Below are 26,880 nucleotides of genomic sequence, written 5' to 3' on the forward strand. Positions count from 1 at the left end.
CACCTCACCCCCAACACACACCTCACCCCCAACACACGCCTCACCCCAACACACTCCTCACCCCAACACACTCCTCACCCCAACACACGCCTCACCCCCAAAAGTTAGCGGCTACACAGTCAGATATTAGTGTTAGCGGCTAATGCAGAGTTTAGCATTATGACAGAGACAAAGATCATAAACCTGCTCTGATGTATCTGAAATCCTCATCAAATGTCTGTTTGTCAAATAGACAAACAGAAAGCTGTCGTGTCTTTTTCCTCCTTGTGATTATACAAAGGCTGCACCGGGAGGCTGTGAGGCGTTCGAGGGTCGCGAAAAACACAAACTGCACTGTAAAAATTGTTCTAAATGGCAGTATTATGTTCAAACTGCAAAAAAAGGTTTGGTAAATAAATATCAGTCTCAAAATGTTTGCTTTGCTCTCATTTATGCTCAGAAAATGTACAAGCACACATGTGAAAATGATTATAGTCCATTTTCATGTCTTGTGAAGTTCCCTCACTGAGACGAAATCGGGAACTTAAAATTGGAAACTGAATCGAATCGGGGCTTGAGTGAATCGTTCCATCCCTATGATGACATTATTCATGTTCCCAGATTACAATTAGTTTATTCATTGGCCCAGGTTTGCTGCAGTTGAGCTGTCTTTGCGTTTCCAACCATGCAGATATTTAGTGCAAATAATGCTCTCATTCTGGACTCATGCAGAGACACGTTAACAGAAGTTATCTTTGCCCTTTGCTGATGACCTTCCACATACACTCCTCCTTTACATTGTGCAGATTCTCAACAACAAACGAACATTTCAGACGCCTAAATCAATTCAAACAATAATTATAAGTCATTGTTTTGCTCAAATCTGTTAGTCGCCTGAGAAATGTGTCAAACCTTGTACCAAGCAAAGTCCCTGTGCCGGAGTGTGCACAAAAACCCCCTTCACCATTTCAAATATCTCTCCAAAGCAGCAGGTCAAGATGCAAAGAGATTGTGCCGCGATGTATTTACCTTCCGCCGCGCTCCGCCTGTCGATCCACTCCTCCTGTGGATCTGCTTGACAGCGCAGGAAATCACTTCCATTTCTGCTTTAATTCGTTTTGATCAAACGCGTCGCTCCCAATCAGCCCCACTTGATGAGGAGATGCACGTATCACAGGCCACCGAGCAGGTAATGGCTGACACTCCCCACGCTGGCAGGTTACGGGGGTGTGTGGGGAACGGATCACAGCGAGACAGGCAGGAACGCTCATGTTTCCATTTTTAGATCTGTACGTGCGGCTGTCTATAGGGAACGTGCGGCTCTATTTTTGGGGACGCGCGATTAATGGCTATTGAATTGAAATTAGGGCCGTGACTAATAATTATTTGGATTAAGAGTGCTAGTTCTGTTTTAGAATGAAATATTTGTGTGGTATGTTGAAACGTCTGCTGTAGAATCCTGACATCCATCCATCCATCCATCCATTTTCTTCCACTTGTCTGTCCCCGGGTCGTCCCATTGCATCAGCCCCTTATGGCTCCTCCTGTAGGTGGTGGGTCCACAGAAGGACATGGTTCTGACCGTTGGTCTCTCATAAGGGGCTTCTGAACCGCTCTTTGACCCGTCACCGAGGACCAGTTTGCCATGGGAGACCCTACCAGGGGCACGAAGCCCTACCAGGGGCACGAAGCCCCCGACAATAGAGCTTCAGGATCATTGAGGAGCTCAAACCCCTCCACCATGTTAAGGTGGCTGTTCCGGGAGGGGAGATAACAGACATATGTGAGAAAAACATGTATTGTAAAAGTTGTAATTTTATGTTTTCATCTAAAAATAAGGCCAAAGTTGCATATATTTTCAGCCACGAAAACCAAATAATGGATCGAGTGGAGTTTTAAATTATGGTTTTATTCTGTTGCTAGTAACATTTTTTGTGTGTGTAGTTTTTGAATAAGCTTTGTTTTGGGGGTTCAAACAAATTAGGCAGGAGTTGGATATAGCAACAACAACAAAAACTTTAATATTTCTAAGTATGGAAAGTTTGGAGTCTGTAAGAGCTACTGAAGTGGAGATGTTCACCTGGAGAAAACAGAGCTCTGGGCATGGGGATCAAATCAAATCAAACTTTATTTATAAAGCGCTTTTCATACCGAAAGGTATCACAAAGTGCTTTACAGATTACAACATTTAAACAATACGCCTTGATGATGGTGTTGACCATTGGCTATCAGCTACTCTCACTGGCCTGGTCTTCTTGTTCTGTAGCGTGTGAGCAAAGCATGAGTCAGAAACTTGTTCAGATTTAATTACAATCCTTACAAGTGGCTCTCGAGAGCACCAACACACCTTGAACTTTTGCACATCCCGTCAGGCCCACAAACACAAAGGCCCCATCCTGAATTCCTTACCTTCGCTTTGTGTTTGATCGGTTCACTCTCGTTCAAACTACTATCGTTAGCCCCGTCTCCAGTCTCGATTTGGAAATTGCATCCCATTACCACAATTCCAGACTGTCTTTTATATGTATTTATAAATACATAAATAAAGTCAGTCTGGCGTTTGCCAGGCTAACAGGAAATACTGTCGTCTAGGGCAGGGGTTCCCAAACTTTTTTGCCCTTGGACCTGTCAGTAGTAGTTCATGTACCCCCTAGGGTGTTTATTGAGGAAGCAATAACTTAAAGGAACAGGCCACCGTTTTACCATACTGAGATATGTTCTTACCTGAGCTTAGACGAGTTGATACCTGTCTGGTCTTTGTGTGTGCTCAGTCACACAAAAAGACCAAAGATGTTGTTAGCATTTAGCCTCTCCTCTATGGGGCCAAACTGGGGTGAAGTTAGAAGGGACCAAGCTTGTTTTCCCTATTTAAATACGGTTACATATTTGTGTAATAACACAATAGGAGTGTTATTACGCCTTCCAATATACTTCCCCTTTTTATCTGCTGAGAAAACCGACATGTTTAATTTTGTGTGACTAGACTTGGATTGTGTAACTACTCACGTAACCATATTTAAATAGGGGAAATGTGGCAGAGTTTGGTCGCTTCTATTTTCACCCCCGTTTGGCCCCATAGAGGAGAGGAGGAGAGGCTAAATGCTAACAACATCTTTGATCGATTTGCGTGACTGAGCGCGCGCATAAAGACCTGACAGGTACACATTAACTCGCCTAAGCTCAGGTCAGAACCTATTCCTTTAAAAGTGCTTTTTGTAAGCAAAAACTGCAAAATAGGCTATAGTTTTTCCAATCAAAATAATTGTCTTTTTTCTTCTCCAATCTGAAATGGTGACAAATACCCCCTGCTAGGTCCTCGTGCACCCCCAGGAGTCTCCTCATCCCTGGTTGGTAAACACTGGTCTCGGTTAGTCCCTAGGTGACAGAAATAAAGGCCTTCTATAAAATAAAATGACAAACAATGAAAGAAAAAGTCACATAATTAGAATGTTTTCCGTGGTCCAAGCTCATCCATAACTTTCCTAACATAACTAACAGCTTTCATAGATAAAACCTTCCAAAGAACTCTCAAATCCCGTATCAGCCAGAACAAACTTCATGACTCTGTTCTCCTGTCGAGATCATAATTATGAAATGATTACCGATCGCTGAGATAGTTTTGCATTATTCTTTGATTATTTGAAGGATGGACTAACCCCTCGTGGCCCCCATGCTGCCTGTGTAAAGTTGTCTGTTTGGCCCGGCTCATGGAGAACGTGAAAAGTGACGAACGCGCTGTGAGGAATGGCTTTCTCTTATCAAATAAATCATAATTGAAAAAATGTGGTGTGAAGAGCGTTTGGAGCGGCGCCATGTTTCTTTGGGATTGATGCCTGAGCTCCGCCGAGTGTATTTGCACAATGTATTCATTTGAGGAATGGTTGTTTCAGTTGGAAGCCGCGGCTGCAGAGAGGGTTTGTGGATGTTTAACCCGCGGCTGCTTGATCCCGCCTCCTGCCAGCTTTCAGCCAATCACAGCCTTACTCAAGTAACTACGCTCTCTCGGCCCTTTTATTTCGACCTTTTCAGGGATAACACCCTCACTGCAGCGATGACTGGGCACTAAGGACAGTCCCCCCCGCCCCCTCTCAAACTAATATACGATATACACCAGGGGCAGGCAACGTCAGGCCCGGGGGCCAAATCCGGCCCTCCAGCACAGAACATCTGGCCCCCAAGATCCATCCATCCATCCATCCATCCACCCACCCATCTCTTCTTCTTCTTCCTCTTCCTCTTCCTCTTCCTCTTCCTCTTCTTCTTCTTCCACTTCTTCCTCTTCCTCTTCTTCCACTTCTTCCTCTTCTTCCACTTCTTCCTCTTCTTCCTCTTCTTCCTCTTCTTCTTCTTCTTCCTCTTCTTCCACTTCTTCTTCCTCTTCTTCTTCTTCTACTTCTACTTCTTCTTCTTCTACTTCTTCTACTTCTTCTACTTCTACTTCTACTTCCACTTCCACTTCCACTTCCACTTCCACTTCCACTTCCACTTCTTCTTCTTCTTCTTCTTCCACTTCTTCTTCTTCTTCTTCTTCCACTTCTTCTTCCACTTCTTCTTCTTCTTCCACTTCTTCTTCTTCTTCCACTTCTTCTTCTTCTTCCTCTTCTTCTTCCACTTCTTCCACTTCCACTTGTCCGTTGCCGGGTCGTGGGGGCAGCTGTTGGAGCTGCCCAAACCACATTGCACCAGCCCCTTATGGCTCCTCCTGCAGGTGGTGGGTCCACAGAAGGACGGCCTCATGTTTTTAACCGGGCCTGTTGGTCTCATAAGGGGCTTCTGAACCGCTCTTTGTCAGACCCGTCACCTACAGGACCTGTTTGCCATGGGAGACCCTACCAGGGGCACGAAGCCCCCGACAACAGAGCTCCCAGGATCATTCGGGCGCTCAAACCCCTCCACCACGTTAAGGTGGCGGCTCCAGGAGGGGGCCCCCCAAGATGATTTTGAGAAATATTATTGTGCAAATAAGAGATCAAACACCTGTTGAAGTAGTCTAAAATGAGAGAAATGGTGTCAGTATTTCAAAAATTCCCTGTAAGAACATCCCGCTTGGTCATAATGTTAAACAATGATTCTCTACTGGTGGGTCGGGACCCAAAAGTGCGTCACAGAACCAATTTCAGCGGGTCGCGAGTCTATAGGGAACTTTATATATATTTATTGTGTGTCTTTTCTGCATATTTATTGTGTCTGTTAAAATGAATGTTATTGAGTTGTTTTGATCATAATTTCACTCTTAAAGGGAAATCGACTGCTTGTTCAACAAAAACCTGCGTGTACAATATTTGATAGGATATAAGACAAATGAATTTATTTGAGTCCTGGGCTTGTCATCCGAGGGTAATGGCGAGTCCCAAAGCCCTGACACTTTAGAACCACTGATGTAAGACATTGGCATTTGCTAAAAATAGTTCTTTACTTGAGGTTCGGCCCTTGGGTGTTTTGGCAATGATAAAAATCGGCCTCCACGACGCAAACGTGCCTCCCCCTGATCTACACTCATTACAGGCAAAGTGACACATGTCAAGCCTTTGTTTGTTATAATTCTGAGATTTTTAATTAGTTTTTTTTTTACAAGCTTAGTCATAATAATTTAGTTTGTTTGAGCAATTCCAAGTTCCAAGTTATGAGACATAAAAGGAAGAAACACAATAATGCCCAAAAAGGAGTCGGCTGAAGCAAACATTGGCTTATTTATTCCTACCCCAGCCGTTTCTTTACATTCCGACTCATTATACTGTAGTACAATTAAGATATAGACACATAACCATAATCCACACATAGCCATAATCCAAATGATAACAAATAAAGGCTACACATATGTCACTGTGCATGTAATGAGTTTATTTCACATATTGAATAACAGAAGTGAATGCACTTTCGAACGATATTCTGATTGGGCATGAATGACCCCAGAAACGGTTCCTGCTTTCTCACATGTTGATGATCATGTCACTGGGCTGTACTGTTCCTTTGTGGAGGGTTTTTATCGTTTGGTAACAGGAATGACAAAAACTTAGAGAGACACTTAAAACTGTGCAAATGTCATAGAAATGTTATTTTTGCCATTTCACTTAAAAACAGTCGGTGAGGACAATGCGATTCGTGTTTTTTGTTGTTTTTTATATATTTCTAGCTACAATTGACACATGCTGTATTTCCCCTTGTTAAAGATGAGAAATCACACTCACAAAAAACATTTTTATGAAAATAAGTTTGATTTTAAAAATGGAAATATTGTTGAGATCCTCCGTATGCAGGAAATTCTCTCCTCAACTCTCCATCTCTTGCTAAATGTAATCCTCTTATGGAGAAGTGCAAATACCACAGTCACATGGACCGAGCAGGGAATGTTTTTTCTCTTTAGAGAAGAGGAGGGGGTTGTGGGAGGGGCTTATTCTGGCTCGCTCAGAGGATCAGGAAGTGACACTACTGGATGTTTTGTTTCAGCTGTTTCGTCGCTCAATATTGATTGATGTCAGACGTCATTCATTTTCTAACCAACAGAGAGTAAGCTAGTGATAAAGATGTGTCTGAGCTCATTTCCACATACCTTATAAAGTATAATACCTGCTCATTTCCTGGAATGGCTGCTTTTCTAATATCCTTAAAGGGATATTTCAGGATTTTTGACATAGGGCCAAATTTCCTAGTTATCCAGAGTGTTGCTGATTTCTGGAGACATTTTTTTTGTAATTCATGCAGTTCTTCTGTTTGGAGAGTTACGTGGTGCTAGGCTAATGCAAGGCTAGCGCATTTCTATGGTATCAGCTAGCCTGCATTAAAAACAGTGTGACCCGCTCCACAGAGCACCTGAGGCAAATCACTTATAACACCAGACTAACCATATGTCTGTGTCGATAGAATAATTTGAACCATTTTGCATTTAAAATAACTTATATTTGAGCAGCATCAGCTTCGTGGTTGTACAAGCTACGCAGCGGCGGAGTGATCTGCTAGAAAATAGTCCCTCAAAATGTGATCATTCATGTGGTGCAGGTCAGTTATATTCCAAACATTATTCTATGGACACAGACATTTATATGGTTAGTCTGGTGTTATAAGTGATTTGCCTCAGGTGCTCTGTGGAGCGGGTCACACTGTTTTTGATGCAGGCTAGCTGATACCATAGAAATGCACTAGCCTTGCACTAGCTTAGCACCACGGAACTCTTCAGATATAAGAACTGCATGAATTACAAAAACAAATATCTCCAGAAATCAGCAAATGAAATCAGGAAATGAGGCCCTATGTCATATCCCTTTAAGGACAAAACAAGTGTCAGGTGTGGGACATATTTGAGTGTTTTTAAAGGTGATGTCACATGGCAACAGGCTGGTGAGCAGCATTACTGCATGGACGAGACCGCTCGGCTGTAAAAAGACATCTATTCTCGCCTCAAGCTCATGTTCCAATGTGCCCATTTGTATTTGCACTTATCGGCGTCGATCTGCGAAATTGGAATGCATTTTTCATATTTTTAGAATCTCATCAGTTCCATGTCTCTCTCTCTTTCTCACACAGACACGTGTTATTTTTCCCATTCCACGTCTATTTTAATGCTAATGCCGCGCTTCCCCCCCCCCCCCTCTGCTCCTAGAGAAATGGGTTGTCGGCTGCCGAAGCTGAAGAAAGCGGAGGAGAGAACGAGCCCGGGCAACATCTACTCCACTCTGCGGCGCCCCCAGGTGGAGACCAAGATGGGCGTGGCTTACACCTACCACTTCCTGGACTTCCTGCTGGGCAAAGAAGGTAACGGCTCCCCCATATGCCGGGAACACTCATCATGAGGCCCCGCACCTTTTCTGCTCGCTCCACGTCTGCTTTCATCTCAGAGTGTGAAATCTTATTAACACCTGCATGAGAGTGAACTTGTGGCTTCAAAAAAAGAAAGAACTTTTCGTCGGGATTCTGTGATACTGTAGACGCTTGGAGGAAGAGGAAGGAGGGGAGAGCTTAACACACTTCTTTCTAGTCTAGAGTTCACTGCTCCTCAATGGAACATCCACGATATCATTGACTACATGATTATATAACGCTTAAACTTATAACTTTAACTTGTTTAGAAATAATTAAAAAGGACTAAGATGGGGGTTAAGAGGTTCACTTTACAGCATAGGAACATCACCTACAAAATCAGCTGTTAGGGCGGCTGGGGACAGGTTGGTTGATGTGGGGCTGCTGCCCTCTTCAACTGGCCCGCTCTACACCCGGCTTTTTGACGCACCACTCGACGTAGGGGTTACGTCACACACTGAACATAATAAAAAATATATAAATAATAATAATACAACACAAATGCACATAGATTAACATTGTGTTGAGCCTGGTAATGACAACTGGAGTATAATATGTGTATTAATGTGCCCTTATGTCATAAAAGAGTATGGCTGATATTTGGCATTGGAAACTGAAAGAAATATATGAATGGTGGCTTTGTTGCTTGCTTTGTAGGGATCTTGCAGGAAACAAGACCGTTCTTGTAACAGTGTTTGGTTCTGTTGTTATGTGAACAGTTCAAACAGTGGTTGTGAGTTTGGTTTGCGTCAAAAAGCTGTTCTGAAAGGAAACGAGGTCTTCATTTTTTTGCTATTGTTCCTTGTTGTTGTTTTGTTTGCATTGATTGTACTATGAGAAATAAAAAGTTTGATCATTTTGAGTTGGGGGCAGGCGCTCATGAGCTTTTGCTTCAGCCTACTCCTTTTGAGCAAAATGTATGCTCAAATAAATAAATCAAATCAAATAAAAGGGTTGAAGTGATCTGGAAACTGTTAAAGATGATCTGTATAGAAACATCTAAATCTGCTAAAATGACCGTTATTTTGGTCCCCATTTCGGCTTTATGGGTTTATTCGATGTCTATTCAACATGTGTTTGTGGGAAAAAACACAGCTTTTACATGATATATGAAAAATTCTTAGGATTGCCCTTGTAGGATTATACCTAATCTTTTACGAACGTATTTAAATATCGCACTGATTGAATGTTTCTCCATAGATATAAATGGGAAATCGTCATTTCAAGGGCCATTACCTCAAAAGGCATTTTTCTCTCATTCTCTCATTTCCACGTCAGTAGCTTCTACAGACTTAAATACTGAATAACAAACACTAAATATTATATTTTAAAACTAAACAACATTTCCAAAATCCCCTCCAAAAAGTCTTTGTAACTAATATATCAACAAAAAGAAACCATACATTTGAATCTGGCTCAATCCGTTTTTCAGTTTTTGTCGCCAGAAAAATGCAACATTTTGGGCATTTTTAAACATAAAACACCTTGTTTTTATATGAACACATAAAATCACATAAAATGTGCAATACATTTTTTTCTTCATATTTATGCCAGTAACCTACAGCAGAAGTTCCAAATCGATTTGTCTGATTGATTGTCTTTAAATAAATTTTAAAAAATCCCTATTCACCTGCAGTGTCTCGCCTATGAGCTGCCACAGGATACGTTTTTGCATCTTATCGTACTTCTGTGTCCTGAGATATGTGTTTCCTGATTCGATCACAGTCGAAAACCACGGCAATAAACAGGACAAATGTTCCCATTGTTATTAATGGATTTGTAGGCGTAAACATAAAGAAGATATCCATCCATCCATCCATCCATCCATCCATCCATCCATCCATCCATCCATCCATCCATCCATCCATCCATCCATCCATCCATCCATCCATCCATCCATCCATCCATCCATCCATCCATCCACTTGTCCATTGCCGGGTCGTGGGGTCATCTGTTGGAGTTGCCCAAATCACATTGCACCAGCCTCTTATGGCTCCTCCTGCAGGTGGTGGGTCCACAGAAGGACGGCCTCATGGTTCTGACCGGGCCTGTTGGTCTCTCATAAGGGGCCTCTGAACCGCTCTTTGTCCGACCTAGGGGGCGGTTCCAGGAGGGGAAGATAAGTCTTGCGCTGTAAGATGATCTTGTGCATCTTGGTTGATAGTTGTTTTGTCAGTCCACATTAATACAGCGATACAGTGTTGTTACTTTGTTGTTCCTCCCCTAATACCCCTATGCTTTTTTTCCTTCTATCCAAGTCATACAACAGTTGAGGTAATCAAATAGAATTGTTGTCAGACAGCCCTGAACTCTCTTTTTCCTGAGCGGGGCCCTTTTTACCTTGTAATTGCAGTCTGCGGTACTTCCTGTCTGAAGGTTTGCGTATAATCCAACCTAATTGTCTCTGCAAGCACAGGACACACACAAACGGAGATCAGCGCTTCTGTTTTCCCTCCGCCGCTTTGACCGTGTGCGCTTTAGTGTGTGGGCATCGCAGAGACACACCCACATCTGCTGCCCCCCCCCCCCCCCCCCCCACTACCACTCCCACTCGGAGCGCTCAAACAAAAATCGTTGAGGTCAGCACCTCCTCGGCGCAGATGTACTTTTCCCTTTCTTTATTTATTTACCGTTAAGCAGCTGGAGGCAGGAGGCGGCTAAGGAGCTCAACTTCTCGGCGGCTCCTGTTGCCGACAGTTCAAAGACTTGTCTAATTCTCCGGTTCGGCTGTGTTGTGCACATCCCACTCGCCTCCTGGATATTAGGCTAATTCTGATGCGTGCTCGTCTTGGGAGCGGTGAGCCTAGTTTTGTTTGCGAATATGAAAAAAAATATTGCTCTTTTATTTTTGTGTGTGCGCCTGTAGCTTCACAGGAATGTTTAACAATAGCTTGCGACCTCGTGAGATCTTAGAGGATATTGTTTAAAATGGTGGAACGTGTCTTTTTAGAAGAGACGAAACGATTTTCAGCTCGTTTTTCTCCTTTAACGTCTTAGTTTTAACGTCAGAGTCGAGAAATAAACCAAACTCACCCTTTACAATGCTCGTTTTACGGCGTTTTGCGGAGTTTCGCACCCGTAATCATTCACAAATATTGACGTGTTCGGTATCCACGTGTAGCAGGAAAGGCGACCGAGATGACGCTGTAATCCGAATATGGGCATCGGCTTTCTGGGAGAGACGAGAGCGGGCTGAAGACGGGAGAAATGTGCATGTACAACACGGTTTTCATTCCACTCTTGCAACAACATCTCCACTTTAAAGTGATAGTCTGTAAGTTTGGGACGTGAAATTTGGACATAAACTGTCAAATTCCTCCCCTCTTTACCCAGAAACGTCTTATTTTGTAAAATGAGGAGAGCAGGAGCAGAATTGTCAAAGGTAAACGATCAAGCTCCTCCCCCTTCCCTCCTGATTGGACCTGACAGGCCGGTTCACGGGAAAAGCTCGTGTCATTGGTCGACGCAGGAGGATACTAGACTCTGATTATTTGCTGAGATCCGCAAAGGAGGAACTTTACAATAAAATAATATATATTATCACTTACTTTACATCAAAATGCAGGACCAGGTGGTCGACTTTGCACGTTTTATAAAATTTGTAAAACATTTAGACTTTGACACTATCACTTTAATAGCAGAAACTTTACAGACTCGGATTTCACAATATTGAGGTTTTGAGGGATTTTTTAAATATCTAATTCCTGCCTGATTTGTTGGCTCTATCTAGTTTTGTTGCAGAAAATATGGGCAATTTTGACAAATTATATGTGAGAAAACAAATCTGTCTGTTAATGAAATGTTTTTGCCGCACATATTCACCGGCAGCGTCTCGCCTTAACCGTGAAGAACCTGGGTTGAGGCTTTTATCTATTTTGCTGGACTTAACCATGAAACAGTTATTGATTCTTTTCTCTTTTGCCAACTCAAATGACCAAAACCGTTGAAAAGATTTTGTGATAATGGATCAATGTGGGGCAGGCGGCAGGACCGAGGCCGAGTCCTCCAAACTGACAAGGAATTCTGGCTCATTTGTTCATTCATTAAAAAACAACAACAATATCCAATCGATCTGGATTAAGGTTCATTCTCACACTAGGGCTGCACGATTATCCAAGTGTTAACTGACACAATATCCATGTGGGAAAGGACAGGAACAGAGATGCACCGATCCAGCTTTTTTGCTACCGATGCCAATACCGGGGTTTGAGTATCTGCCGATATCCGATATTTACCGATACTAAGAGACTTTCTTAAAAGTGGCTTTCTCTGAGTGGAAAATTGAATTGACTCTTCTCCATTGCAAGATCAATAAAGTCATATTTTATTTTCATATTGCAGATCAATTATCAATTATATCTATTGATAAACTCTTGGATAAACATTGAACAAGGATGACTTTTGTATACTAAATATCCTTGGGTAGATGACAGGCTTTAGGCTTTATTAATACAATATAAACAACTCGCATGAAGTGATCTGATCATTACAAATATGTCATTACAAATCAGTTATTTCTTAAACTAAAATACACTTGGCTTCAGCGGTGGTTATTTTATTTTATTTTATTAGGCCACTTTAGGTAGTTCTATCATAGCATGTGACCTAGCTTTGATTTGTTTTAGTTAGCATTAGCATGCTCTTGCTAGTTTTAGCATGCTATTGCTAACCACAGAATTTTGCATGGCGAAAAAAAATACATTTGCGGAGGTTAAAACTAATTCAGTGATTGAATTCTCCAGGTTTTTTAGCTTTACAGTGACATACATATAGATTTAGGGTGCACAGTTTGGTTTTTGAGGCAGTTCAGTATCAGATATTTGTAGCCTTTATCCGATATCATATTTTTGTCCAGTATCGGCTCCGATATCAAATATCAGTATTGGATCGGTGCATCCCTAGACAGGAAGCATCCATATGACACTTTATTGCTAACACTGCCTAAAAGAATAAAACGCACAAGGATTATTTTCCTAATCTAGGCTGTGTCCGAATATCAAAATATTCAGCTCGGTTATCGCCTATAGCCATTCAGTTCTCATATCGTCATATCGTACAGCAGGGGGAGGCAAGTTTGCGTCGTGGAGGCCGATTTTCATCATTCCCAAAACACCCAAGGGCCGAACCTCAACACTGTAGCCTAAAGTAAAGAACTATTTTTAGCAAATGTCAATGTTTTACATCAGTGGTTCTCAGGTGGCTGTGGGACCCGCCATTACCCTCGGATGACAAGTCGAGGACCCAAGTAAAACTGTCATTTGTCATATATCGTATCAAATATTGCACTTTCCACACACGTTTTTGTTGAACAAGCAGCTATCCCATTAAGACTGAAATTATGATCAAAACAACCCAATAACACTCATTATAATAGACACAGTGTTTCTATGCACTTTCAAAAGGTTCCCCTATAGACTCGCGACCCACTGAAAATTGGTTCCGTGACCCACTTTTGAGTCCCGACCCACCAGTAGAGAATCACTGTTTAACATTATATATGACCACGCGGGATGTTCTGACCATAGACTGTATATATAAATGGACAGCTTCTGCTCACTCCTCCCCGTTTACCATAATGACCACGCTCGTGGGGGAATTCATGACGGGTTTACAGACTCCTCCTCCCCAGCTCTGACGAAGCATGTTCCTAAAAAGGACATAAGGGCGGGATCTTCACTGTAGACTCGGCCCTTGCGTGACGTGTAGCTCGCGCTGCTCCAATGCTAACAGTCCGACCCTCATTAAGTACGAGATTTCAAAAAACCAGCCTGGTCTCCTTAATTGTAACTAACCCAGTGTTATCTCAGGAGGGATATCTAGCTCTAGATAGTTCCAAAAAAATTGGGACAGGGTTCTAAAGTTGTTTTTAACATGTCTAAAGTCCAATGCTTTCCAATGGGGGACCAGCGGCGGTATGGAGGTACTACAGCAATGGCGGCCCCTAGTGTTGTGGGCATTAAGCAGAGCAGCCAGCGGCCATTGGTTCTGACAGGACATTTTTAAAATACTGACACTATTTCTAGCATTTTTAGACTACTTTAACAGGTATTTGATCTCTTATTTGCATAATAATATTTCTCCAAATCGTCTTGGGGGCCAGAGGTTCTGTGCTGGAGGGCCGGAATTGGCCTGACTAAAAATATAAATGCTCCCATTGCATCTGCCAGGAGAGAGGTGAGAAAGTGACCGAGTAAAGTCCATCTTGCAGCTCCGCGTTACCCCCGTCGCTCGACAAGCTAAAGCAGGTGCACGGAGCTTTTAGCGAAGTCCTCCTCCAATGCAACAGTGTAACAGACAGCAGGCCCGGCGCGGCGCCAAGTGACAAGGCTCCGTTTGCCAGGCGGCTTCATGTCTAAGCCAGACTTGTTATGTTTGGCAAATGAGTTGAGGCTGTGGAGCTGGCCGGGGAGAACGAGAGAGAGAGAGAGAGAGAGAGAGAGAGAGAGGGACGAGATCTGGCAAACCGGATCGCGACGCGCACCAAAACTCATCACAGGCTGGAGGAGCGCCCTGCCTTTCCCGTTGCTCAAGGCAGAAGCACAGAAAGAAATGGTCCGATCGCGGCCAGCAGCACAACATGTAGACGTGGGCACAGGCTGGCACCGAGTCCGTATTATGCACTACAATAATTATGATGATGGCTTCAGTGGAGTCTGCATGGCTGATGGCTCCAACAGTGCCCACAGAAAGTCTGGTGATGAACTGCAATCAACCTGAGTGCATAATGTAATGTACAGTGTCATGTGGTGCAACATGGAGCTGACTTTTAAACAGTGCGCAACATGATCAATAAAGAGCAGCTACACACCGTCTTACTGTCACACGGCCCTGCGTTTCAACCAGATGTTACTTCAGTCGTGTCTGCAATACATTCAAATGTTTGATATGTAGTATTGGGGCTCAGGTGGTTTGTAGTTTATTTATCTAATGTAGACAGAACAGTGTAACATGAAGAATGAGGAGAGACATTCTGCAAAGTTTTGCATCCAGGAGATAGTTTCCAACATGGACATTGTTTTTCCTTAAAGGGGCCAGATGCAAGGTGGCCATTTTATACTCACTACTGCCACCTCAGGTCACACGTGTTACTGCAGCTTCTATATTAAGCTCGTGCATGACGGCACTTCGGATCCAAATTAACACCTTTTTGAGTGACAGGATTTTAGAGGCAGTTGTGGTGAACAGGTCTGGGCTCATTCTACACATTAGGACATTGTTGGAACATGTAGGGGGAAGAAAATACTTAATTTTAACATTTTTAAACTCCGTATAGTCCCTTTAATTATTATTATTTAAAGGAATAGGCCACCGTTTTTACATACTAAAATATGTTCTTACCTCACTTTAGTCGAGTTAATATATCCCCGTCTGGTCTTTGTCCGTGCGCTCTGTCACGCAAACGGCACATACGCAGCCTCTCCCACATGTCACATAGCTCCGAAAAAGCTCACGATAGAAGCTACCAAGCTCTTCCACGTGTTCCCTATTTAAATAAAGTTACGTGAAGTGTTTTCATGCGAAGTATATTTACACAGAAATGTAGCATGTCGATTTTATAAGCAAATAAAAAGGGGGACTATATTGTGAGGCGTAATGATACGAGGAGTAAAACGTCCGCGCAGTAACTCCTAAAGGTTATTGACGGAAGTGAGCGGGGGAAGTCTTTAGGAGTTACTACGCGGACGCTGTGCTACTCGTATCATTACGCCTCACAATATAGTCCCCCTTTTTATCTGCTTATAAAATCGACATGTTACATTTCTGTGTAAATATACTTCGCATGAAAACACTTCACGTAACTTTATTTAAATAGGGAACACGTGGAAGAGCTTGGTAGCTTCTATCGTGAGCTTTTTCGGAGCTATATGACATGTGGGAGAGGCTGCGTATGTGCTCCGTTTGCGTGACAGAGCGCACGGACAAAGACCAGACGGGGATATATTAACTCGACTAAAGTGAGGTAAGAACATATCTTAGTATGTAAAAACGGTGGCCTATTCCTTTAAGGATATTTGACATAGGGCCTCGTTTCCTGGTTATCCAGAGTGTTGTTGAAACATAGATATAATGTAATAAAGATGAGTGGGTCCCATTCAGCCCCATTCAATGAAAAAGGTTCCCGAGTCCTGTGTGTAATTTAATGGCCGCTCTGTCTCCTCCTACACAGCCTGTTCCTTAAAAGGGCAAAAAGGCGGGAAGCCCTGCACTCGAGGAGCGGGCGGAGCCTCCACAGAGCTCCAGAGCTTGAGGCTCTGGGACCAGGCAATGTACTGAAAATGCTTCCAAATTTCGGGCTGATAAACAAAAACGAGCGTGATTAAAAATATTGCACCAGCATTTTCACATGGGTCATACCGATTTTTAGAAAAAGAAAAGCTCTTTGGAGCCAGGCTTTAGAGCCGTTCTTGGGACGTCTGAAGTCTCATTAGAATCAATGATCCCAAGTGTCTCTTGGAGTCGCCCCTGGCCAGCAGGGGGTGGTATTACAGCAATGTCAGCTCCCTGCCATGAGGACCATGCAGAAGAGCGTTCCTCGCCCATTGTGTTGAATGCAGTCCTTATATTTGAAGAGTTAGCTAGTGCTAGGCTAGTGCATGTCTATGGTAACTAGTAGCCTACATTAAAAACCTTTTCTAAATCATGGTGTCGTCCTCCAAACATTGCCATATCTGATTTTTAAAAAGCTCATTTGTGAATTCCACGTGTAGTAACAGGTAAACAAACTACTGTAGATCCGGTAACCGAGCAGATCACTCCGCCGCTGCGTAGCTACAACCAGGAAGCTGATGCTGCTCAAATATAAGTTATTTTAAATGCAAAATGGTTATATTTCAAAAATGATTCAGTCAAGTTACAACACACATGTCATAATTGATTTGCCTCAGGTGCACTGTGCTTGGGTCAGACTGTTTTTAATGCAGGCTACTAGTTACCATAGACATGCGCTAGCCTAGCACAAGCCTAGCACCACTGAACTCTGCATGAATTATATTTAAAAAAAATCTCCAGAAATCAACAACACTCTGGATAACTAGGAAATGAGGCCCTAGGTCAAAAATCCTGAAATATCCCTTTAAGAAACCAGCTGTAAGGTGGGGTAGCACATTTGAAGTTCAAGCTTATTACATAATAATTTAGTGTGTAAAGCATTTCAAATCTGGCTAGTATTTAGCAAATAACGACTTTAGCCTCATTCTTTCGATAGGTTAGTCCCATGGATCAGATTTGTCTTTTACAACTGTGACAAAGATAAGGAGTGATTTTGATTCATTGCTCGTCGTATTAGTGATTTTTCTTCATCCTATAATCACGCGACCGGAATTAGAACTGTCCTCGTATACACGGCCAGCTAAAAGCACGACATTGTCCCGATCCCGCGGAAACCATTCAGGGGACGGACTTCCCTCCCGCTCCGTCCCACAAAGCGCGGGCGGCGGCGGGTTTGTCAATAGGGTTCAGCGTTATCTGGGCGCAGACAGGCGGGTCATTTGTATGGAGGAATCACATGACTCCACCTGAGCTGCTTAAGATAGCCTGTACGCGCGGATAAAGGCTGTGAATGCCGCCGCCTCCTCCCCCGCCCCCCCCCACCCCCCCCGCAGCCGTGATGGAGTGCGCCGCAGAAGTGCTGGATTCTTGGATTATCTGATTGTTTGTCCAGATTGAGGGAGCTCATTCCCAGCAAAGGGATTTATTTGTGTTGTGTGTAGGTATCTGTGTGTGTGTGTGTGTGAGTGTGTGTGTGTGTGTGTGTGTGTGTGTGTGTGTGGGGGGGGGGGCAGGCAGATGCAGGAATGTGTGCGTGGGGCCGCGACATTGAGGAAACCCGCGGTCAAAGCGTGCTCTAATTGAATTTGCCTTCCATTAACGTTATTATTCCCCCCCCGCGGCGTGGCTCAGTGTCGGGGGGCCGCGGCGCTGGATGGAGACGACGGTTCGTGCAGATGACCCGCCGAGGCATGCGGGGGGGGCATTTCTCTGTCTGGAACAAGTGCCTAATGCCAGGGTGGAGCGCAGACAGTGCACAATAGTGGTTAACTGAGCCCTGTCTGCTGAGCTATGGGGATAATAACAAGGCCTTCCCTCCTAATGGTTCAGATGGATTTAAATAGGGCTGTACATTTCACTGGAATCAAGGCAATATACTTTTCATACGAGCATATTGTACATGTTTTTAGTGATGGGGGAAACCAGAGTGCCCGGAGGAAACGCAGACACAGGGAGAACGTGCAAACTCCACCCGGGACCTTCTTGCTGTGAAGCACAAGCGCTAACCACTGTGCCACCATGCTGCTCAAGTAATATTCTGACGACATTGTGTTTTGTTTTCGGAGCGCCGCCTCTGCTTCTGTAAATGGGTCGGCCTCTCTCCCGGCTCACGGTTCCAGTTTACTGGCATATGCGTTAAAGGGGCTAGATGCAAGTTGGCCAATTTTATACTCACTACTGCCACCTCAGGCCATGTGTGTAGCTGCACCTTCTATATTAAGCTCCTGCATGACGGCACTTCGGACCTGAAGTAACAGCTTTTTGAGTGACAGTGCAGGATTTTAGAGGCAGTTGTGGTGAACAGGTCTGGGATCATTCTACACATTAGGACATGGCTGGAACATGTAGGGGGAGGAAAATACCATAGATTGTATATGTAAATAGACAGCTCCTGCTCACTCCTCCCCGTTTACTACAATGACCACGTTCGAGGGAGAAATCATGGCTGATTTACAGACTCCTTCTCCCCAGCTCTGACGAATGAAAGGTTTCCTAAAAAGGGCATAAGGGCGGGATCTTCACTGTAGACTCGGCTCTTGCGTGACGTGTAGTTCGCGCGGCTCCAATGCTAACAGTCTGGCCCTCATTAATACATTTTTTTCTTACGAAAACCAGCCTGGTCCCCTTAATTGTAACTAACTAGCTGTAGAAAGTTTAAGAAACTAGGTACAATGCTCTAAAGTTGTTTTTCACGTGTCTAAAGTCCAATGCTTTCCAATGGGAGACTAGTGGCTATATGGGGGTACTACAGCAATGGTGAAGCAATGTCGTTGTCGCAAAGCAGAGCAGCCAGCGGCCGTTGGAAAATACTTCATTTTAACATTTTTAAATTCTGTATTGTCCCTTAAAGTACAAAGTACCAGGACGTATGTCTCTGGGGCACGCCCACATCAGGTGTGAAATGCTCCTACACATTCTTATTCACAAACCGGATAAATGAATGTTTACACACTGGCTCCTGAAACTAAGTCCAGAAGAAGCCTCTCAAACTGGGTGGGATCATTTACAATGTCCTGAGCCTCTCACAGAGGGAGGGTAAAGCGTAGACCTGATGGTTTTCTTTGACCTTTACATTTGAGAACGGCTCTAGTTTTAGACTGCACAGACAGATTTCCAAACCAAACCTGAATGCCATAATGGACCACCATGATTTAACTGCTGACCCCATAGACATATAGCTGCTGTATCTGCAAGCACAGATTGTCCACATGGACCTACTGAGTGAAGCTGCTGTCAATATAAATACCCAGGTTTTTCTGTATGATGCTGCCTGCTTGATTGTTTGTTGCTTGTTTTGGGTTGAAAATTCTCCTCTGTCTGGTGGTGAGCCGTACACCAGTTCATGTTGATCTCATCGAGATATCGATAGGTGTCCTATATTTCCATCCATTACCTTGTTATTACCGCAAAGTAAAGTACTTATGCCGCTGAAACATGTCTAACTGTTACCGTTTTGCTTGATATCAGCGCCCGCTTTCGCCCAACTTCCCCGTATCCGACTGCGCAGCGACGCCTTTCCCGTCTGTCCCGGAGCAAACGACCCTTCAGTCGGCTGTAATCGACTGCCCTCCCTGACACGCGGCGGGGAGTAACAGCAGCCGCGACGCTAACGGGGCTGACAGTCTACCTGCGCTCGGCCCCGATAATGAGCACATGAAATGACGAACCGAGAGGAGGGAGAAAAACACCGCGGTGGAGTGAGGGGGGGGGGGGATGTGGAAAAAGTGCTTGAAAACAGAAGGTGTCATAATTATAGAGTGGAAGAGAATGAGAGAGGCGGGACAGGAGAGATTGGTACGACAGTGGCACAGTGGTTAGAGCGCTTGGCCAGGTGTTGGTGTTATTGCAGAGCACATACAAATTACATATTCATTTAAATAATCACTTATTCACTTTAAGGAAATTGACATTGTTTTTTTGAAAGCGATAAATTGAGCTTAAAGCTGTCGACGCTGTTCCAAAACCAACTTCTTACAGGCAGTATATTAAAATATGTACTGCCAGACCCAAATAACAGTCCATCCATCCATTTTCTTCCTCTTTACCCGGGGCCGGGTTGCGGAGGCAGCAGTCTGAGCAGATGCACCCAGACTTCCCGATCCAGGTACACCTCCTCCAGCTGTTCTGGGGGACCCCGAGGCGACACCAGGCCAGCTCAGAGACATAGTCCCACCAGCGTGTCCTGGGCCTTCCATGGTCCCGCGCTCTAATGTTTGGTTGTAGCACCTATACCTTTGATTCCATCTCATTCGCTGTGGCTTTATTCCCATAAGCGTCTCCAATGTCAAAAGATCCAGTGTCGCGTTCATTTCTCACTAAGATCTTGTATTGATGATGGGAGAGTGTGACTACTGGGCAAACCCTCCTCCAGCACATCATTAAGTTTCTCAATGGGGTTAAGGATGTGGACTCTGTGGTCGTTCCATCTCGCGCTCCCTGAGTCGCTCTTTCACAATGTGAGCCCAATGAATCCTGGAATACGCCCGTGCATCAGGGAAGAAGAAATCCATTAATGGAATAACCTGGTCCTCCAGGATGTTCAGCCGATCTCACTCTTTGGACTCATAGCGTTGCTGAAACCAGGTAAAGGACACTTTGTGTTTTGGGTCAGGCAGTGTGTTGAGAGATTGGGGGTGCGGCAAAACGATCTTTGAACATAGTGCTGCAGTTCTTGAAATTAAAAACATTTTGAAAATTGGGCACGTATTGTATTGTTTTGCCCCTCCAGGATTTCATAGGGATTTTTTGTGATTGTTGTGAGTTAAAATGCCTGATTTCGTCGGCCATTTTTCCAAAAGGTCACATGAAAGGTTTTTTTTTCTGCTTAAAACAACATACTTTTTACATCATAATCAAACTTTGGTTGAAATTGACGTAAAATGCAAATCAAAGAGACTCTGAAGAATAAGAAAAGACTTAAAATAGGCGATATCTTAATTAGGTATGATCGAAAAACAAAACACGGAGGCGCTGTACACTTCCTCCAAATAAAACAAGTCAAATTGATTTCACTGATCAGAAACAGAAGATGCGGAATAAAGGAAAAGTTGTGAAGGAAATGGCTGATTATTGGAGTAGTTCTGGCAAACCTCGCACGATCCTGGAGGGACTGATTTTTGCCACAGATATCGCGGTGATGAAATGACAAATGCCTTTGATTAGATGCTTCACACTTGTTCTGACGACGCCTCCTTCAACAGTTCAGCAGGTGTAAACACAAAAAAAACAAAGCAACGATGAGAGCGACGTCAAGCCGAGAAACAGACGAGCCAATGTGACGTAATTCAAACGTCCAATTCTAGCTGACAGTGAGGCGGCGGACGGATAATTGCGCTCGGGCAGGTTTGTCCTCAGATCCTCCCTCTCGGCGACGGAGGGGAGAAAAGCTGAAATGAAGCTGAAAATGTGACGCCGTTGTTACTGGAGAGAGAATGGAAAAGAGAAGTGAGAGGATGAAGGTGCCGTGGAAAGGGGAGAGGTGTGACCGCGGCTTCACACTGAGCACTGACTCATTAAACCCTGAGACGTGCGGAGCGGGGCGGGTGACACTGAACTTCGCCCAGGGCTGGAGAGGGACGGAAGATCTGCAGCCGGTTTAGAGAGAGTGCTTTTTGAATGGAAGAGAATAATGTTTTTAGCATAATGTTTTCTGCAGTGGTGGGAAGGCTTGATAAAATGGCCTAAATGCTCATTATAGTATCAGAAAAAATGCCAATGTTTTCTAATCTTTAAAAAAGTGAGAAAATGTTGACAAAAAAAGTGACGGAAAATTGATGAGAAAGTGGCAAAAATGTCACAAGAAATTGACAAAAAATGGACGAAAAAATGACAAAAATGTGACAAGAAAATGACAAAAACTGGATAAAAAATTGACGAAAATGTGAGAAAATGTGACAAAAAATTGACAAAAATGTGAGAAAATGTGACAAAAAAATGACAAAAATGTGATTAAAAAATTGACAAAAAAATGACCAAAATGCAACAAAAAATTGATTAAAAATTTACGAAAACATGAAAAAATGTGAGAAAATGTGACAAAAAAATGACAAAAATGTAATAAAAAATTGACAAAAAAATGAAAAAAATGTGATAAAAAATGGACAAAAAATAACCAAAATGCAACCAAAAAATGACAAAAAATGTGATAAAAAATTGACGAAAAAATTTTGAGAAAATGTGACAAAAAATGACAAAAATGTGATAAAAAATGGACAAAAAAATGACCAAAATGCAACCAAAAAATGACAAAAAATTGATAAAAAATTTACGAAAAAATGAAAAAAATGTGAGAAAATGTGACAAAAAATGACAAAAATTTGATAAAAAGTTGACAAAAAAAAAAAAAAATGACAAAAAAATGACAAAAAATGTGACAAAAAATGAGTTGAAGGATGGAAGATCTGCAGCCGGTTTAGAGAGAGTGCTTTTTGAATGGAAGAGAATAATGTTTTTAGCATAATGTTTTCTGCAGTGGTGGGAAGGCTTGATAAAATGGCCTAAATGCTCATTATATTATCAGAAAGAATGCCAATGCTTTCTAATCTTTAAAAAAAGTGAGAAAATGTTGACAAAAAAAGTGACGGAAAATTGATGAAAAAGTGGCAAAAATGTCACAAAAATGTCACAAGAAATTGACAAAAAATTGACGAAAAAATTACAAAAAATGTGACAAGAAAATGACAAAAAAATGACCAAAATGCAACAAAAAAATGACAAAAATTGGATAAAAAATTGACGAAAAAATGAAAAAAATGTGACAAAAAAATGAGAAAAATGTGATAAAAAATTGACCAAAAAATGACAAAAAATTGATTAAAAAAAATGACAAAAAATTGATTAAAAAAATGACGAAAAAATGAAAAAAATATGAGAAAATGTGACAAAAAAAAGACAACAATTTGATAAAAATTTGACAAAAAAAAAAGTAAAAAGAAATGGACAAAAATGTGATAAAAAAATTGACGAAAAAATGACAAAAATGTGACAAAAAATGACCAAAAAAATGAGTTGAAGGATGGAAGATCTGCAGCCGGTCTAGAGAGAATGCTTTTTGAATGGAAGAGAATAATGTTTTCTGCTGTGGTGGGAAGGCTTGATAAAATGGCCTAAATGCTCACTGTCAGGCTGTGTTTATAATCTCAGAAAAAAATTGCCAATGCTTTCTAATCTTTAAAGCTGCGCTTACGATAAAATGTGCCCCTGGGTTCACAGTGCAAAACAAAATCACATGTTTCATTTTGTGTAACTAGACTTGGATCGTGTCACTTTTCACGTAACTGTATTTAAATAGAGAAACGTGGAAGAGCTTGGTCGCTTCTAACTTCACCCCAAAGGCTATTCCTTTTCTGAGGAGAGGCTAAATGCTAACAACAGTTGCGTGACTGAGCGCACGCACAAAGACCAGACAGGTACACATCAACTCGTCTAAGGTAAGAACATATCTCAGTGGTATGTAAACACGGTGGCCTGTTCCTTTAACCCCTTAACTCCCACCTGAACCGAGCACATTTTCTCCAGTTTGGCTTCACCCCAGTCCAAAAGCTTCTGGAAAAAAGGTGTGAAAATAGCAACGAAACTGAGACGAAAACGATGACGGAAACGTGACAAAAAAGTGAGAAAACGTTGACAAAAAAAAGTGACGGAAAATTGATGAAAAAGTGGCAAAAATGTCACAAAAATGTCACAAGAAATTGACAAAAAATTGACGAAAAAATTACAAAAAATGTGACAAGAAAATGACAAAAAATAACAAAAATGTGATAAAAATTTGACAAAAAAATTACAAAAATGTGCAAAAAAAGGACCAAAATGCAAAAAAAAAAGGACCAAAATTTGATTAAAAATTGACGAAAAAATGTGAGAAAATGTGAGAAAAATGTGATTAAAAAATTTAACAAAAAAAATACAAAAAAGTTACACAAATGAGTTGAATACCCAACAAAAAAATGATGGGAAAAAAATCTGATGACGTGAGGAAAAAGATCCTCTCGGTTCAGGCGGGAGTTAAGAGGTTAAGCATTACAGGCTCTCACAGGTCAAACTAAAAACTTTATTAACTTCATTGTGAGCTAAACAATGTTTGAGACAGAGATGTAGCCTATGCCAGTCCCGCTGAGGCGCGGATCGGCACTCGCTTGGCCGTGAACGCGAAACAAAACAAATGCACACGTTCACCCCCCACGACCCCTCTCCCTCCCCCCTTCCCGGCCGTGGAGTCTGGTTGGAGGAAAAAGTGTTTCTCCACATCCACGTACTTCCAACTTAGATGCGCTAAGTCTGGGAGCTGCAAGATCACAACGCTCTGGTCTGCGTTCTGAAACACCAGATCGGACACGTGACCATTTAGTCTTCAGTCTTCGGTGTGGCTTTAGACGGCAGCTAAAACACGCACAGAGCAGTGTGTGTGATTTTAGGCTCGTGTTTGGACGATATTATGCTTGGAATTATTTGGAAACAAAGCTTTTGAGGCGGATTCTGCAGCGCTGTCGTCTGCCAGAGCTCAGGATGTAGTGCCTTCCCTCGCACATTCATTCACAAATATTGACATATTTCATATCTATGTGTCCTGAGGGGTCAAGGAGATGATGCTTTAATCCAAATATGGTCATTTCCTTTCCTTGGAGCCACCCGTACAAAAAACCCCGAATGTTCTCACGCATGTGCACTTGTTACAAAACATCAGCGCTGCTTTTCTCAAAAATAGATTTTTGTTCCACTCATACAACAACATCTCCACTTAAAGGGGGGGTGTTATGCAAAATGGACTTTTTCAAGCTTTACATCATATTATCTCATTCCCTCATTAAAAACATGCCTGAAGTGTTGCCTTGGCACATTCACGTATTTTTGAGTAATCTGTAAAAACTCTGATGGCGGCCATTTTAGGGACAGCTTTGCCTGAGTCCTCCTAGGAACGCCCCCACCTCCTGGAGACGCCTCCGAGCTTTCGTCACCAGCCGAGTAACCAACCACTGCTCCTCCACTGATGCCACAGACAGCGTGTGGAGGGGGCGTGTCGGAAAGGCTCAGAGGTTCTTAAAGAGACAGAGGCCTATTTCAAGACATTCACTACAGCCATTTTGAGAGAGACATTTTATACAAGGCAGTTATTCTAATTTACTGCATTTACAGACCAACAGAAGGTTTTGTCATCATTGTAGTGTGATATAGACTGGTGCTATGTGATTGAAAAAAGCAGAATACCCCCTCTTTAAGTAGCTCCTACAGACTCCAAACTTTTTTGTATCTAATTCCAGCCTGATTTATTGAGCTTTGAACACAGAAAAAAAATATATGAATGAATAGCTTATTCAAAATTCCCTCTGAAAATATATTAATAATATATACAAACAAAATAAAACCCTAAATTTAAACCTGGGTCAATACGCTATTTAAATTTGTCACTGAAAAATTATTTTGACCATTTTTAGGCATAAAATGTCTTATTTCTATATAAAAAGATAACATTTTCTGCGAACTTGCAATAGATTTTAATCTACAGCTGTTTCAAATTGATATCACTGCTCCCCCTATTCACATGCAGAGTCTCGCCTTAAATGTGCTTTATAAATAAACTTGACCTCTACACGCTGCAATATCGCCGACGGCCATCACCTCGGTAACAACAGCCATCGTTCGCTTCAACTGTGATTGAAACACATGTAAATTCACTTCTGCTATTGCCGTTTACCATGCAGAATGTAGACAGATGTGCATTTTCTTTGATGGAGACCCAGTTTGTGAGGCAGCCAGAGAAGCTATATTCCACCAGCACTACCCACTGCCAGCGTGCCTCCCCGGGCTCTGTTTATGTATCACACCTTCTCATTTGAGCCGCGCACCTTTCACTCCTCGCTCTCCCGAATGAGCGGCCTTACAGCGAGGGATCTGCTGAAGTGATGTGCGTCCCGGAGACCGTGTTAAAGAGCCCGGGAGCGTTTCCAGCCGACCGCTCCGAGTGCCGCTATGGGCTCTGTTTACTGTTGATGAGGCCGAGGTGTGAGCGGCGTCAGAGCGCTCCATCACCCGCATCATCTTCATAAATATTAGTCATTTGTTCCAACTGCTGCGGCGGCGGTGGTGGTGGTGGCGGTGGTGGTACACTGAGAGTCCACGTCCATCAGTGTTAGCATTTAAGGCCAGACACGGCCGCTCAAAACATTGATACTTTAATGTTGAAATTTTCCCCTTTAACCTCTTAACTCCCGCCTGAACCGAGAGCATTTTCTCCAGTTCAGCTTTTCCCAAATCCTGTAGGACAGTGTAACACCTCATTTGAAAGCTAAGACCTACAAAACTAAATTGATCTTTTTGCTCACATCATCAGATTTTTTTTCATCACTTTTTTTGTTGGGCAGTCATCTCACTTTTGTCAAATTTTCATGACTTTTTTGTCACTTTTTCGTCTAATTATTTGCATTTTTTTGTCAAATTCTTCTCAATTTTTCGTCACATTTTTCTCACTTTTTTGTCAATTTTTTGTCCATTTTTGTCATTTTTTTAAACATTTTTTGTACATTTTTTGTCACTTTTTCGTCAATTTTTTCTCACTTTTTTCACATTTTCATCCTTGTTCTCGTCTCAGTTTTGTTGCTATTTTCACACCTTTTTTCCAGAAGCTCTTGGATAGAAAATGTGCTCGATTCAGGTGGGAGTTAAGGGGTTAAAGGGACTATACAGAGTTTAAAAATGTTAAAAGGATGTATTTTTCTCCCCCTACATGTTCCTCCATGTCCTACTGTGTAGAATGAGCTCAGACCTGTTCACCACAACTGCCTCCAAAATCCTGCACTGTCACTTAAAAAGGTGTGACTTCGGGTCCAAAGTGCCGTCATGCAC

General features: G+C 42.5%; 1 protein-coding gene across 1 annotated transcript in view; it reads left to right on the top strand.

Moving 5' to 3' along the window:
• rftn1a (raftlin, lipid raft linker 1a) overlaps positions 1-26,880 on the top strand; it is a 163,669-nt gene that overhangs the window by 47,748 nt on the left and 89,041 nt on the right. The window contains exon 2 of the mRNA XM_079571254.1: positions 7,579-7,728. Coding sequence (XP_079427380.1) covers positions 7,581-7,728 — 148 coding nt within the window. The 5' untranslated portion in view covers positions 7,579-7,580. The remainder of the gene's footprint in view (positions 1-7,578; positions 7,729-26,880) is intronic.

The sequence above is a fragment of the Gobius niger genome (genome assembly GCF_951799975.1).
Source record: "Gobius niger genome assembly, chromosome: 14".
NCBI classification, from domain to species: Eukaryota; Metazoa; Chordata; class Actinopteri; order Gobiiformes; family Gobiidae; genus Gobius; species Gobius niger.